The sequence below is a fragment of the Dipteris shenzhenensis genome, chromosome 27 (genome assembly GCF_047967505.1).
Source record: "Dipteris shenzhenensis isolate YYH24624 ecotype China chromosome 27, Dip_SZ_1.0, whole genome shotgun sequence".
Taxonomy (NCBI): Eukaryota; Viridiplantae; Streptophyta; class Polypodiopsida; order Gleicheniales; family Dipteridaceae; genus Dipteris; species Dipteris shenzhenensis.
In genome coordinates, this window is record NC_141622.1 from 38,815,586 (window position 1) to 38,831,711 (window position 16,126).

A 16,126-nucleotide genomic window follows, 5' to 3' on the forward strand; every position below is an offset into this window, starting at 1 on the left:
TCCAAGTTTGGGCTAGAGGATTAACCCAACTTGGAGTTATGTGGATTGAACTGAGCCCCCTAGGCGATCTATGAAAGATGTGATCTCATCGATGTAGAGTCCAAAGAGACTCTGTGAGAGAGGACAGCCTGCTTCACCCCAATGGTGCTCTCGACCTAATCCGATAGACCGCCTGGAGCATGGACCCTACCTTCGACTGACTCATATAGGCTCATCACACCCAAGATCAGCATCTCTAAAATCTGCATCTCCTGTAGTCTCCTGATCATGTTGGATCGTGGGACAGTGTCGAAAGCCTTTCGAAAGTATGCGAAACATGTGTAGACTTTCTAGTGTCTAAACCTCAGCTCCTCAATGATAGCCCTCAGAGTAAAAATGTGGTCTAGAGTAAAGTGCTGCCTCTTGAATCGGATGTACATAGTTTTCGAGCAAAAACCTACGAGCAGAAAAGTCCGAGCGATAATTTTTGACACCAACCATGCTTGTATATTTCTCAAAGGATTATACAATTCTTTCTTAATTTCTAATTTATGGAGCCATATACTTACTTATTTTTCATTATAACCCTCATTTTAGAGAACATCATCTATATATGAACAAACAGTGAACACTTTAGAAACTCCTATAAATACCTCCCAACCATACTCTATTTTGAGGATTATGATAATTCAATCAATTTAAAAGAGTTTCCCTAATCTTTAGCAATCCCATATTTGAATCTCTCATATAACAATGTATACCATAGGATGAGTAGGAAAAAGATATTGAAAACCTCATACTTGAAGCCATTATAATTGATCATAAATTAATCTCTAATACATTATCAAATATGGAAAGGCAAGGGAGGTATTTTCAAAATCTTCACAATTCTCCAAACCTAAGTACTTTTAAGAAAATGTGGTCTCTACTGAACTCCTTCCTACCATAATATAAATTAGGAAGAAGTTGTAACTCTCATATACATCTTGAAATTTTTAATTTTTATCTTTTATAACTATAAAAAATGTAATTTTAAGCTTACCATTGCATAGATCATGTGATTTTGAACATTTTTCCTTTTTATAGCTCCTCAATCTGAGCTAAGGAGCAAAAGTTATGACCCCTTCTGCGTAGACTCTCCAAGGGTATTTTGCTGGTGAAATAGGATTGGGGCAAGCTCTTTAAACCATATTCCTCTGGTAAAATACACTTAGAGGATCTATTAAAAAGGTATTATATATTTTTGTTAGGTCATCCTAAGGAGCTGTAAAGAGGATATTTGCTCAAACTTTCATGATCCAACCAATGGTGAAAGGAAAAGAAAGGATTTTTGAAAGTCATAAAATAAGTCACCACTTAGACATTATATATGTATATTATATAAAGGTATATTTATATCTATATCTATTTATCAATAATGAAATTACTTACATATTCCTTGAAATAATTTGGATTTTTTTGCTCCCTAAAAATGACTTGGGCCTATATATTTTGACCCTCCCACCTTTTCTCCGCTCGTCGCTCGGGGGTTTTTGATCGGAAAATGGAAACCCCCTCCTGAATCCTACCTGCCCTAGTGCTCGCTACCCCCAGTGCCTCTGTATGACTGTTGATCTCCCTCTCTAGTACCGATCCATAGATCTTGGCCAATGTGTGGCCAATTCATGAGGGTGCGATAGTTCTCGGTGTCCATGAGGTCTCCTGCTTTGTGTATCGGTACGATAGTAGTGGTGCTCCATGCTGGTGAGGGAAGCCATGACAAACTGCAAGGTTAAACGTATGTGTAAGAATCAGTGCTAGAACCTCCTACCCATGTGCGAAGTGCTTTGTCTAGAGGCCTGTGCTTTCCGGTTGTGGAGCCGGCGAAGTGCAGTCCGCACATTCTGCATAGTGAATAGATGGCAAGTAGTGGGCTTGGGCATAGAGGACATGTCTAGCGGTGTCAGCCTCTGGACATCATATAGGGAGCATGCATAAGTGTGCCACACTCTCGGATAAGTGATGGGGATGGGTGGCTTCCCCTCCGAAAGAAGTCCCCATCCAGTGGTCGGGTCTCCCCCGCGAAATGATCTAATGATCTCATCCATTTTTGTGTGTGAGAACCATGAATGTGTGAAATTTTCCTTCGTCCTCGCATGAAGCAACTGAAGCATATAGATGCATAACCTATAGAAGCGATTTGGACTACAATCCTGCCTTCTATTGTTAACTTCCAGAAGTGTTTACAAATTCAAAATGGTTTAATACACGTCTCACTGAAGCCCTCCAGCAACTACTGAACAATTTTAAGATCATACAGAAACTCGCATTCAATGTGGCAGATTGCAGAACGATAAAAAACTCTCCCCCAATACTCTCTTTCCTCATTTCTCGTCAGAACATTCATCCTCGTTGTCACTCCAAAGTTCTTCTACTTGTTCTGAAAGCTCACTGTCGTAATCTTCAAACCCATCAGATTTTGTGAGAAGTCCTTCACCTCCAACTTGTGAACCTAACTCATCAGTGTCTTTTTCAGAACCTGTCCCAATTTCAGAATCTGACTCTTCCTCATCAGGATAATCATTGATTGGATTGTTCTCATCTGAAATTTTCCACATCCAACAATCAGACCACAAACTTCTATCCTCCAGGAATAACCACAACCTGCAATCACAAATACAAGCCAAAAAACAGTTTTTCAAGTCCATTACCGTTTGAATCTTCACTGTCAAATTCAGACTCTGATGATGATCCCCACCTAAAGTCGTCATCATCTACAACGCGCACCCTGTATCAGGTGCCCAAAGTTAGAAAACTGAAGGGCATGGGCATGCATAACCTTGCACAACTCATCATATCATGTTTAATATCAGCCAGCAACTGCCAGGACAACCATCCCTAAGAGTGCCAGCAATAAATTTTCGTCACTTAAGATAAATATCATAACAGGGTTAAAAATGCTTGGTCCCCTGTTGATTCACCTTCAGTGCATAGTCCTAATTCCTACTCCTTTGACAGATAATCTTTTTACTTGGTAAACTTCTTAGCAATCTATATTGATTAAGAGCATGTTCATGGTTGAAGCTACTCTGTAACTGTAAGCTCATAGCTTACAAATCCATTCCTTTTGGCAAGGCTTTCATATTGGCTCAAATGTGGACTGTCATGATTAACCCCTGGCCTATGTGCGCTGCATTCCAGTTCATTGCCTTATGGTCCATGATAGACTGCATTTCTGTGTGCCTTTCCCGCCTACTATCAAGAGACTGAGGGACATTCAATAACTTCCACAACTAAACAGATCAACCTTATTAGCAGCAGCAATTTACAGAACATTTATTTACTTCATATCAGTACTTATAGCACATCTGTTGGATGCCACATGCACACCGCATTACAGAGGCTTCCAACAACAGTTTTGCTACCTATTCAACATGTTAAGACACTTTTGCACTACCATTAAAAAGAGGCTGCCCTGACCCATGTCATAAGGAAACTTGTTCCATCATTTCCTTCCAAGGCTCGAAACATGAAAACATCATGTGCTTCCATTTGCAGTGCTGGGGTAGCAGCAGGCTGTACAAACTGACAGTCCTGACATACAAACCAACAGCCCTGGCCTGGTGCTCCCATTCATAACTCCATGCAAAATTTGTCGAACAACTGCTCGGCTTGCAGTATGGAAAAACCAAGGTTCACAATCAGAATATGAACAAACAGTTCTGGCCTATCCAAATCCTACAGGTTTTGAGCCACAAATGGCTCCGTTTCGAAGTAGTCGTCGGGATCGCCCGAATTGGCTAGGATAACACAAGGGCTATTTGGATCCCATGTATGGATAACACAAGAGCCATTTTGAGATGGAAGAGTGTGGAAAGGATTAGCATATGCCTTGGTGCCAGATGGGCCCAAGTGGTTATAACAAGAGAGAGAGAGAGAGTGGTACATGGAATAGGGTTGGTCCTCCCTTCAAAAGATGACTTGTATAAAAGGCAAATGTTTGACTTTGGTCTCCATTGTGTACTTTCAAGGAATGGAATAGAAACTCTCCTTTCTCTCATTCTTCTGCATTGAGTTTCCTTGTTCTTCCTTGTTAGTCATGTGATTGCCACGTCCCCTTACTCCCATCTCCCTTCCTCATGCTCTCTTCTCCTTTCTCTTCCCTTTCCCTCGTGGAATCAGTTGCACACGATCCGATAGACGCTTGGGTGACACAATCGGGCCATTTGTGCCTATGGAGCTCCCACAAAGAGCTGTTTGAGAGTAGAGGCTTCAACGGCATTCCTCAAGATCCCCACGACAAGTGAGTCACCGCCGGAGACCACATTTTTGGGCACTGTTGCCGGGGAGTTCGAGGTATGCTTCCGTAATGCACAAGCCTTCTATCGATATCTACCCATTGCACAATGCATCTAGCTTACCTAGAGGTATTGTTAGTGGAGTATAGGCTAGTTTGGATGGAGATAAGAGTGGTTTGGGTGTAGGAACAATAGAAACTGCCATTTCCATCCATAGAGTTTTTTTGCTAATTTGAGTTTATTTTTTGTTGTTTTTTGTTGCCATATTGTAGGAGTAGCTATCTGGGATGATTGCTAAGGTGTGTATGGAGTTGCATTTCAATCACAAACATGAAAAAATAAGTTTGAATCAATTCAAGTTGGCACAAGAGTGTTCTCAGCCACCACCTTCAAAAATCCTCATTTTGATGCTTTCAAGTGGTTGTTTTTTGCTTTTTTGTTTGAAGTAGGTAGATTAGGTAGTGTAGTTTCCCATTTGTGCCCTCAGATCTTGAACAGAAACTTCAAAATCTCCAAGGAGCATCAAAAACCAGTCGGTGACTGTGCCAGACTGGGAGTCACTGCTATAAATTTAAAGCAGCGACTCAGGCAATCGCTGCTATATAAAGCAGCGACTCCAGCAGTAGCTGCTATATAACGCAGTGGGCTGACACGTGTACTGACAGCTGGCCACCTATGCCCACCCACCTCACCTAAGTCCACGTAGCAGTTAATGAACTCACAGCTGTCATTTCAGAGGCCAACCTCTGCTTTAATGCTAGTGCAGCGATTGAGGACCCTACAGTTATCGGTTGCCAAATGTCTCTGTCAAAGCTCGGTTTACAATTTACATGTATGTGTGCACATCTCAAGAAAGTGGGATCTCATGGATGATTCATTTTCTGCTGTGTAGTGAATCAGTGCATCTTTTGTACCCGTGTTGGGTCCTATCTACTGGACATGTTTTGATATACAGTTATTGGTTGCCATATCTATCTGTCTACTCCAGATCTAAGCATGGTTTACATTTACATGTATGTGTGCATATCTCAAGTAGAATCTAGATTCTAAGGTGGGATCTCATGAATGATTCATTTTCCGCTGTGTAACCAACATAGTACCAGAAGCTAGGATTTGAGCTAGATAATCCAACATAGTACCAGAAACTTTCCAACAATCACGTCCCTTAAAAGATGAACTGAAGGATACCTTACATGACATTTTGGACCTCGTGGATCAGAAAAGGTATCAGGTAGGAGTAGCTCTGTTCTCCAAAAGAATCTAAATAAATGTATAATCTCTGGCAGCCCACATAACTCAAGGACTAGGAAGAGCAAGGTCTCCCAATCAAGTTTGTACATATGTGGAGAGACTTTGCGAAAGTATTAACTCTGCAAGGTTTACTGGGTTGTTGCTCCCATGAGCCCTACCATGAGCCATCTAACAAGCAGGTGGCTCTTTATAATTCGAATAGAGGCACCACAAAATCATGTTCAAACAACACAGAATTATGTAAGGGATGCAAATCATCTTGCAAATCAATCCATGCAGCATGCACTCTCTATCGCAGAGACTGCAGGTAGTAAAATATTGCACCACTACCAGTAGTATGTTCACAATTATGTAGCAACCAGAAGAAGAAGGGGGGGGGGGGGGGAGAGTATTAAAGGAAGAACTCACATTGGATAATCAAACTTGTCAGCCTCAGGCCCAGCTGAGAATTCTTCCAAAGCATAAATATCGTAAACATAGTCATCTGCACATTGCACCCAAGGCCCACACATACATATCCATTAGGTTCTTCCCAGCATAGTAGCAAAACAAAGAATGGAGAACAATGTCGAAAACTCAAAACAAAGGCAGGCCCTACAAAAGAAAAAGGATGAAGCTCCTTGCTTTCCCTTCATTTCCAAGAGATCATTAGCTGAGCAAGGGGATGCAGAAACCACGGGAAGATCCGTTGGCCAGGTGAAAAAAGACCTTCTGTTGAATGTGAAGGCATGTGAGATTCAAGTTGTGCAGCAGCTGTAGGTAGATACTCTTTTAGTAGAGGGAGATAGCTGGACAACAACTGCCCTTCAGCTAAATCTGCTTCCCTGTAATAATTCTCACAATTCAGTATGCAAAGCATTGATACTTAAGTGTGTACAATGCAAGTGTGAATGAAGCAATAAGAGACTACTTATCATTTTCCTATTAAGATGTCCCATCTTCTTTCGTCCGAAAAAACACCTTTCTTCATGCTCTCTCCTTTGGTGCTCCTCTCCAGCATCTGATTCCACATCCATCCGTATCACATCATATAGATGGAACATCTCAGACATACTGTCAGACTTACTGCCACTCTTGCGACTTCTCCACACTTGCTCAAAGCGGGCTGCCTTTGCTATGGCCTATCAAAGACAAGCTTCAATCATCAGTGAAACCTCCCAAAATACCCAATAACCTGCTCCCTAAAGCCACCCATCTGCCATTATGTTTGTACCTCCATGCCTAGGCATATACTCACATGAACCTGTGAAGTGCTATCACAATAAAGTATTTCCTCCCATGTCACAAGAAACCTTCACTTTATTATGCCTTTCCTACATTCTTTATGGTTATCAACAATAAACAACAGAACCAACATAAAAGAGATTTACCTCCCAGGGAAAACTATAATACACATTCACAAAGCCCCCCATTTGCCTTGCAAAACCTCAATTATGCATTTTCAAAAGAGATTGCCACAAAAGGAGGGGGGAGAAAGAGGGAAGGAGAGGCACAAAATGCCATTCCTAAAAGCCAACCATATCACATAATCGTTTTATGCATCCCATGAAGGAACCCATATAAGACAAAAACTCCATGTTGTCATTCAATCTAAACATTCTCTCATGCTAATAATCAATCTAAACAGAGTTTTAATCTTAATGGTCTGTTATAAAAAAGAGGGCCAAGGATACACTAGTAATAATCCCCACAACAACAAAGTCCATATAAGTTAGCACTTTTTAAGCCGTCTTATCCATTTCAGTTAGTAAACCTGCTTGTATTTACAGCCTCAAGCCATTGCTAGGACATTAAGAAGGTTTACAGCAGTCTCTTAGTAATCGTAGAAGTACTTTCTAGGACAACCTGTTGGAATTATCGCCATAATTCATGGCACTGACCAATGTATGACTAATAAGTGGGTTAGGGGCACTTTTCCCTCATTAGAGGTTTTTCCCCCTAACCACAATTAGGACCCCTAACTACAGTTAGTAGTTAGGATAAGGTTTTGTCATTAAGACAAAACCTTAGGCTTGTATCTTGCTTCCTTATCTCTTTCAGTACACTTGTGTGGTTTGCTCTCTCTTGCTCTGTGCTCTTGCTCTCCTTTTCTCCTTCAATTGGTATCAGAGCAGGCAGCCTCCCGTCCATGCAGCTCCCGTTCGTACCGCTCCCGTCAGTCCGTATGCTGTACGGTCGACCAAGCTCTTCCATCCGTACGCCGTACATCCCCGTACAAGCTTTGTCCGTACCTACCGTACAGAAATCCCGTTGCATCCAGTACAGTCCGTACATACAGTATGGATTGGTTTGTACAAGCGGTGTCAATTGTACCGTACAGCCGTCCAACTGTTTCCATACAGCACCGTACAGTGTACATGCACCGACCTGCATCAGTTTCATACAGCTCCCACCATACGCCTGCACTCGTCCGTACACTCCTCTGTACCTTCTGCGCTCTCGTCCGTACATCTTTCCGTATAGCGTCCGTATGTTGTGCAGTGCCCACACGTAGCAGCTCTCACAATTGGTATTGCACAGGCATCTTCAGTTTCGTGCATTGCACAGGTGCCTTGCATTAGTTCTTTTTGAAGGTGAAATTTGCAGGAACAGTGTGGCTATAGTTTTGTGAGCCAATGCTAAGCTGATTTTTTGGGGCAAAAGTATTTGCATTTGGGCCAGTGTTTGGCATTGCGTTGAGCCAATTTCTGACTGAGCTTTAAGCAATTTTTGGGGGCAGATTTCAGCATTGGGCATTTAGCAAAATTTGGGGTTTTTCGTGGATTTGCCCCAAATTCGGTTTTTCAATTTGGGGCTTTTGGTCTTGGACACTCTTTTTGCAAGATTTGGGGCTTTTGGCCAATTTGCAAGTGTTTTGCATGCACATTTGGCAGAGTTGGTGACGAATTCATGCTTTTGGGCTGATGCATTTTAAGCCATTGATTGGCTAAGTCAGTGAGCATTTTGGGGCTGCTCATTATCCCAAGAAAGGATATTTCTTATCATGTGTGCTGCATTTTGTTTTCTTTGGCAGTTACGGCTCAGAACAATCCCAATGAGTGTATGGCGTCCTCACACAGGAGGATAAGTTGGATGGTACCAATTACTCTTTATGGAGTTAGATGGTTGGCAATCTTTTAGTTGGCAAACATTTGTGGGATTATGTCACTGGGGATGAGACACGGCTAGAGAATATGGTTGCACTTGCCACTCCTCCTCAACAAGGTGGAGGAAGGAGTAGACAACAAGCTCAGGGTGCACGACAAGTGCTAGGTGCAGTAGCTGCTGCAGTGGTGCCTCCCACACAAGAACTGAAAAGGTGGGATTCACGTGATGCATAAGCACTTTCAGTAATCTCTCTTTTTGTCAAAATGTTTATTATTCCGCACATTCAGTCATACAAGACCTCAAAGGCAGCTTGGGATACTTTGGAGAGTATGTTTGCAGCCCGCAATGATGCCAGGGTCTCTTTCCTGAAGAGAGAGTTGACTCATACTCATATGGATGAGGGTGACTCTATGTCTGAGCACCTCACCAAACTTCAGGATTTGAGAGAGCAATTGTTGAATATTGATGAGATCATTCCAGATTCAGAGATGGTTACTACCAATTTGAATTCTCTTCCTGAGTCTTATCTTGGTTTTCACACCTCATTGAACTTGCCTTTGAGGGGGGGTGGAAACCCTCTCACCTTTCATGAGTTGATAGGGCTTTTGCTGCAGGAAGAACAAACCAGGAAGAACATGGCTTCACGGGCTGGTGAGCATGCCATGCTTTCGAAATTCAAGCCCAAAGGGAAGGGGCAGCATAAGCAACATGCAAATCAGCCTACACATCAGCATAACGTTGATTCTAGACAGCCTTCTCACAAGGCTAAGAATGATGCAGAGAAGCCCAAGAGAAAGGGCGTTTGTCATTATCGTAAGAAAACGGGTCACTACATAGGAGAATGCAAGAAAAGAATTGCCGAGGAAAGAAAAAAGGATTCAAGCATGGCTGTCATAGATTCAGCTCCTCATGCACATGATGGTAGTGATGCTTCAGCCAACTTAGTGGAAGAGAAGCATGCTTTGTTTTCTTTGCAACCATTACATGACTGTGATCCACTGGAACCTTACATCATAAACAGTACTGCAGCCGTCTCCATCCCATAAGAAAGAGAGCATTGAGTTTCAACTATCATCCCTCCAGGGGTCTCTCTTTTCTAGGACAAGACATCCCTCCATAATTCTAGTGAAAGTTTGTGATTTCTTATGTAGACAAATGCTCAAATAATTTTTCCTTCAAATGCAAACAATTTTATTTGCAGCAAAGACATATTGTGCTATACCTGAAAGGATATGATCTTGAAACATCAAAATTTTACAAGTCTTTTGGGTTCATGAAACCGGCCTTCAATAAATTAAAGGGCAGTAGAACTAACAACACTGTTACATCAACAATTCAGAAAATATACAACTAGCAGACTGGGAGATAGAGTGCCCCTACACCAAGATAAAGACACAGATTGGCCCCAAACCTTGGCGCCCCTTTCGGTATTTCCTTACTAAATGGAGAGACCTGCAAATAGATACACAGTAAGTTCAATCTCATTTGCCTTCAGTAAATTTCCCACTCTCAGTAGGCATCAGTGTCCCAAGCATTAACCTTGCTGGCCCCTACTCTCACACCCCAATGGCAATAAGCATCCATCTCAGTGCAAACACCTACATAAAACTTGGAGTTGTTGCTAGCAGCCCAAATGGGGTCACACAACTCCCTAGACTACCACCGGTGTCTTCTGATTCATTGAAATACCCAAGCAATGGGTGAGAGCATAGGTAGTTTGTCTACAACCTTGGGGACATGAACTTGAACTGCAAGCATCCACTGTGGACCTCCCTACCAACTAAGCTTCCAAACACAACTCACAACAAGGAACAAACTCTGAGTGAGCAGCCAACCACTCTTTGGCATCTAGGGCATTACACAGCCCACTCGGCATCCATAACCAAAGCATGTTCTCTGTTGAGAATGGCTCCCACCAAACATGCAAACAGGCATCCATTTCTATTCCAAATGGCTTGCACTCAGCCCAAGATTGTTCCTAGCAACCAATACTTGGTCACACAATCCCCTGCAACTACCTCAAGTGCCTTCTCAACCACCTACCCCCTCTGAGTGAGGATAGAAGCATAAATCTCCAGCTAGCATCCATGGAGTTCTGAACCAGGAGAAAGACTTCACACTGCGAGTTCTTTTGCTCAGCAAATGCATTAAAAGATCTAACCAGCTCTTCAAAATTTAGCCCACAAATAGGCAGAGATACCCTACGTGCCCAGCCTATTCTCCAAGAAGACTTGCAGCTGCTAGAACAGCTCTTCGAGACCAACCCAAGTCCCAATTCTACTTTGCTATATGCAACTTAAGCCTTGTGGCTAGCGAAAAAGTCTCTCTACAAGACTGGAACTGCCTCCCTGCTCACTGCACCCCCCCCCCCGGTCTCTGCTCCATGGCTTGCTCCTCGCCATCGCGCTCTCTACAAGAGCCTTGCATCGCACGTTATAGTCGCAAGGGGGCACGACTCAACGCGCCCCCTCCTTCATTCTTTCGCGCCGCCACAGCTATAAGATGTGGCTGCCGTACGGAGCAACCGCCTCACGAGAACTAGCTGCAGCCAGCTTCTGCCACCAGTGCCAGGAGTCACGCCAATGCCCACGAGCCTCTGTCACATCCGGATGAACGGTAGCCTCTTTCCTTTGGTGTATCGAGAGCCAACAGCCTTATCTTCTTGCAGGTAACACCGCCCGGCTTTCTGGCGGTGGCTCACAGATTGCCTCCCAGAGGTGGACTAATGGATTGTTGGGGGAGAATTCAACAACCTTGAGTTCATGGAGGATAAGCAGGGAGGAGCCTCTTTTGCAGAGAAGCCAGCTGGGGAGAAGAGTACTTGGGAGCAGTTCATTTTTATGATCAGTTTTGTAGGGATCCTTGGCGTGAGCCAGAGTTTACCAAGCTTGTAGGCAGCCTGCGCTTTTCCTTTGGCCAGCGACGGCATGATGGGCTGCTAGAGCATCTAGACAGATTCTATATTGGAGATTGGGCTCTACTCCGTGGTGGCTCCACGAGCATTCTAGCAGGCACTACGATGTTGGACCACTCGCCAGCAGTCCTTCACTTGGAGCAGCTGCGCCATGGACTCCCCAAAAAGGGGGTCCGTATACCACATGGTCTCTTACAGGATGAGGATGTCTAGCAGTTGATAGCAGAGCTTTGGAGACAGTCCTATTGAGGGGTGGGCGACATGGGTGGCCGAGCGGATTCAGCAGAGCAGTCAGGAGCTCCAAGGCCAGGCCCTAAGACGGAGAGCTGTCCTTCAAGAGTGGGAGCGGGCCCGAGGACAGTCCTATTGAGGGGTGGGCGACATGGGTGGCCGAGCGGATTCAGCAGAGCAGTCAGGAGCTCCAAGGCCAGGCCCTAAGACGGAGAGCTGTCCTTCAAGAGTGGGAGCGGGCTTTGCGTAGAGATCTTGCATCCATTGAGAGACTCAAGGAGTAGTCCCAATGGCTTAGGGACCGGCTGGAGTGTGCACGATCGGAGCTACAGGACTTGGAGGTCCACAAAGCAGAGTTTTCTTACCACTCTTCTTGGGCCAAATGGGTACAACAGGGGGACCAGATGACCATACAATTTTCCCAGACCACAGGACCACAGTCAGCAAGGATTCAACAACAGCACCTGAGAGACTTACAGGGGCAGATGCACTCAGACCCCCAGGAGATCCTTGAGATGACTGCAGCCTTCTATCGCCAGCTTTTTCAGTGGGAGGATGCCTCGGCTACCACTCTTCTGGCTAGAGAGGCAATTTGGGAGCAGGTCCCCACAGTTGTTTCACAGAATCTTAGCAGACACCTGGAGGTACTCTAGGAGTTGTGGGAGGCCTTACAAGCTCTTCCAGCCTAGAAGTGCCCTGGAGAGGATGGTTTGACCCCGACCTTTTTTTGCTGCTTTTGGGAGCACATCTCCACTGCCCTTCGGTTAGCTTGCCAGGAGATCTTTGATTCAAGATCCCTTCCACATTCCTTGAGCAGAGGTTGGATATGATTGCTTCCGAAGGAAGGAGATAGATCAGATATTCCCCACTGGAGACCGATTACCCTTCCAGACAAAGCTTACAAGATCTTGGCTAAGGTCTTGAGTCTACATCTGAGACCCCATCTTCCAGATATCATCCACGAGATGCAAACCAGCTTTGTCTAGGAGCACAACATCTTGGATAATATCTTCACCTTCTGGGAGGCAATTCACTGGGCCAGGGAGTAGGCGCAACCTCTCGCTATTATGCTTCTCGATTTCGAGAAGGCATATGACAAAGTTGAGTGAGGGGACTATGTATAGACTCGGTCTTTTCAAAGAGATGGATCAGAGGGATTTGAGCTCCTTATGCAAGCAGCTCCAAAGAACGTGATCGTTGGGGGCTATACCGGCGAGGTCTTTCCACTTTTTTGTTTAGTGAGACAGGGCTGCCCATGGGCCCTTTACCTCTTCCTTTTTATGGCGGAAGCCTTGGGCTATTTTCTGTGTTTTCAAACACTTGGCCTTACACGAATGAGGTTGCCAATCCGGCAAGGGGAGGAGCTCCTAGATTCAGAGTTTGCAGATGATACTGCGCTCTATGTTGACAATTCTAGCCTAGAGAGGTCAGAGGAGCGCTGTCCATTTATTGCGAGGCCTCCGGAGCTCGCATAATTTGGACCAAATCTATTGGCTTCTTCACAAGTATGGAGGCGAGCCAAGATGTTCGAGGTGGGGAGCAGATTTTGGCTTTCGGTGGATTTCGAAAGGAGAGACGTCCAGATACCTGGGCTGTTAGGCAGGCATCGACATTTCAGCAGAGCAACAGTTCAGCCCGGTTCTAAAAAGTGTTTGACGGAAGCTCTTGTATTGGAGCTCTGCTAAACTCTCGCTCACAGGTTGAGCATTAGTGGTGAACCAAGTACTCCTTGCCGCATCCCGGTACATTGCTTCACCGAGGCTACATGGGGCAGCTCCGGCACTTAGTTCGGATTTTTCTCTGGTCGGGATCGGATGGCACGCGCAACACCAGAGCCAAGGTGGCCTGGCAAACATTGATTTTGCCCCGGGCATAGGGTGGACTTGGCATTATCGATCCAAAGATGCAGAGCAGAGCCTCTTGGACAAGTTGGTAGTCACCCCAGGGGCGGAGCCTTGGAACTGGGCCTAATAAGTCCTTTAGAGAGCAAATCTTGTACTTGAGCCATGACTTCCTCTGTCTGAGCTGCGTTCACTCAATAAGGTGGGCGGTTTGGAGGCGAACTGCCTAGAAGGAGTTCTATGACATGATCTTCTGGCCGCTCAGGAGGTAGATCTTCCAAAATAAAATTGTCTGTAGCTCCTGGATCAAAAAGGATCAACGCATTCTGGTCTCTTACTTTTCTCCAAGCGAGGCAAAGCTCTGGTTTTGTTGTTCTTCCCAGCATATCTAGGATTCCTCCCGCCGTGGGCTTTGGTGGCTCCCTAAAACCCAGAGGCTTTTCGGGGCACCCCCTCGACTTCTGAAATTGGGGTTGTTTCTATCATGGAACTGTCGGGGCCGTATTTCTCTTGGTGGTGTCTCCATCTTGCCTTTAGAGGCAGCCAAGAACTTCAACTAATCTGGCTTCATTGCTTCAACTATGATGGCTGAATGCATTAGGTCTCGTAACTTTGTCTTGCACTCGATGCTTACTTGAGTCCGAATATGGGGCGGCAAACCAGCCCGGTACTTACGAAGCTTATACTTTTCTGAAATGTCTTTGAAAGGAGTGATCGGGAGATAGGCGGAAAAGAACTTCTGATTGTAGGACTCAACAGTATCTGCGGCTGTCATGGTCACACTCTCCCAAGTGGTGTGCACATCATCATAGAAATTCTTTGGCAGGAATTGCTCGAAAAACTGCTTTTTGAAGCTTTTTCATGTCTTGGGGGCGTCATCTGCCACTAGAAGTGCTCCTCACCATGCAAGCGCACTATTTGTGAGATGCAAGCTCACAATCTTTAACTTTGACCTTTCACGGTAATGCCCTGTTTGAAAAGCGACATTGAACTGTCGGATAAAATTCAGGGCCTTGTCACTTACCCCAAATTTACCATCAAAAGTGGTAATATAACAGACTTGCCTCCTTTAAAATCTCCTCTTCTTGATCTGGATCTTCGGCTCTTGCGCTCAGATGAAGAGCACTCTCGAGATGTGGAAGAGGAGGAGAAGATGAGGAAGAGGATGGACTGAAACCGGGAGATCTCCGTTGATGCTTGTTTTTTTGCTTTTTTAGGGGACTCCTTCCTCTCTGAACTGAAGGAGAACGTCTCGATCGCTTTCCCGAAGCAAAACATAGTCTGCTAGATCCTCTCGAAGCATAAGAGATATTTTGAGCAACTTCTTGTTCTCCCTGAGGAGGAACATCCTTATCTTTTTCTTCAGGTTCCTTATCTTTTCCTTCTTCAAACAAGTGTCGAAAATGTGGGATCTTCAAAAACTGGAGCTCCTTGATCCTCCCAACACGAATGGTTCATCAAGGTCTTCATCTGGTCCAATAGGTCGCCTCATACTAGTAGTTCGGCCACCATTTATGAAACCATTTCAATTCCCTGGAACTCTTTCTAGGGATGTCTTCTTGTTCTAGGATCCTTGCCACCAAGGAAAGTGGCAAGCCTTGCTCTGATACCACTGAAATTGGAACTACACCTCAAAAGCCCACTTTGGAAACAATATTTCAGCAACTATGGATGCTTTGGACTGTGGCCGGACAGCAAAGGGCAGCAAAGGATCACCTTCCCAATCAAATCGCTAGTCTCTGGGTACTCTGGGAATATTTCTTGAGCACCTTCAGGCATAGCACACAGCCAAAAGCACAAATCGCAGCAAACAAGGTCATGTGGCATGAAATCGCAGCACTAGGGCAGCTCCTGGAAGCCAACAATTGAATCGCAATCACAGCAAGAATACTCTAGGGCAAATCGCAATCATCTGGGGAAGAAGCTTGGCATTGGGATTGCTTGGATTACAAGAAGAAGCTATGAGGACACAGTTGCCTTCAAGAAAGGGTGCTGAGAGAATAGGGGCAGAAGCATCACACTGCACTACGGCCCAGAAAAAGGGCTGGACCCCCCCGAAGGTCTTTATTGCAATTGAAATAGACTTTTGCACAACTGGCTCTCCCAAGAGCTTGGCTGAGTACAACTCTTAATGATTCTAGAGCTCAGGGGCTTTTCTTTTATAGGCTTGGCCCCAACCCGAAAGCAGAGCTTTCTAAAAAGCTGGGGCTAGCTTTATTTTGCCTAATTTTAGACTTTCTTTCCCAAAAAGCTGGGCTTTTACACTTTTAGCTTTCTAGAGCTTCTAAAAGCTGATTCGCATGCTTTTTGGGCCAGAATCTTGGCTTTTAAGCTATTTTGCTGGCTTTTAGCCCTGTGGGGCCCTCCATATGTGGGCACCACCTCCTCCTGGCGCTTTTTGTCTCTTAGATCCCGCTTTTTGGCACTTTCCCTTGGCTTTTGAGCCCTTTTTGCACCCTTCTTGGACCTACACATCAAAAATCCAACACTTTAACCCGTTAAAGGTTAGTCTAATGCATGCATTCTAGTTCTTGGACTATTTCTAG

General features: G+C 44.7%; 1 protein-coding gene across 1 annotated transcript in view; it reads right to left on the minus strand.

Moving 5' to 3' along the window:
- Positions 1-2,083: 2,083 nt before the first annotated feature.
- RDM4 (RNA-directed DNA methylation 4) overlaps positions 2,084-16,126 on the minus strand; it is a 37,391-nt gene continuing 23,348 nt past the window's right edge. Inside the window, exons 5-9 of the mRNA XM_087398809.1 lie at positions 6,468-6,628; positions 6,216-6,331; positions 5,916-5,991; positions 2,670-2,746; positions 2,084-2,560 (exon numbers count right to left, since the gene is read on the minus strand). Coding sequence (XP_087254935.1) covers positions 2,343-2,560; positions 2,670-2,746; positions 5,916-5,991; positions 6,216-6,331; positions 6,468-6,628 — 648 coding nt within the window. The 3' untranslated portion in view covers positions 2,084-2,342. The remainder of the gene's footprint in view (positions 2,561-2,669; positions 2,747-5,915; positions 5,992-6,215; positions 6,332-6,467; positions 6,629-16,126) is intronic.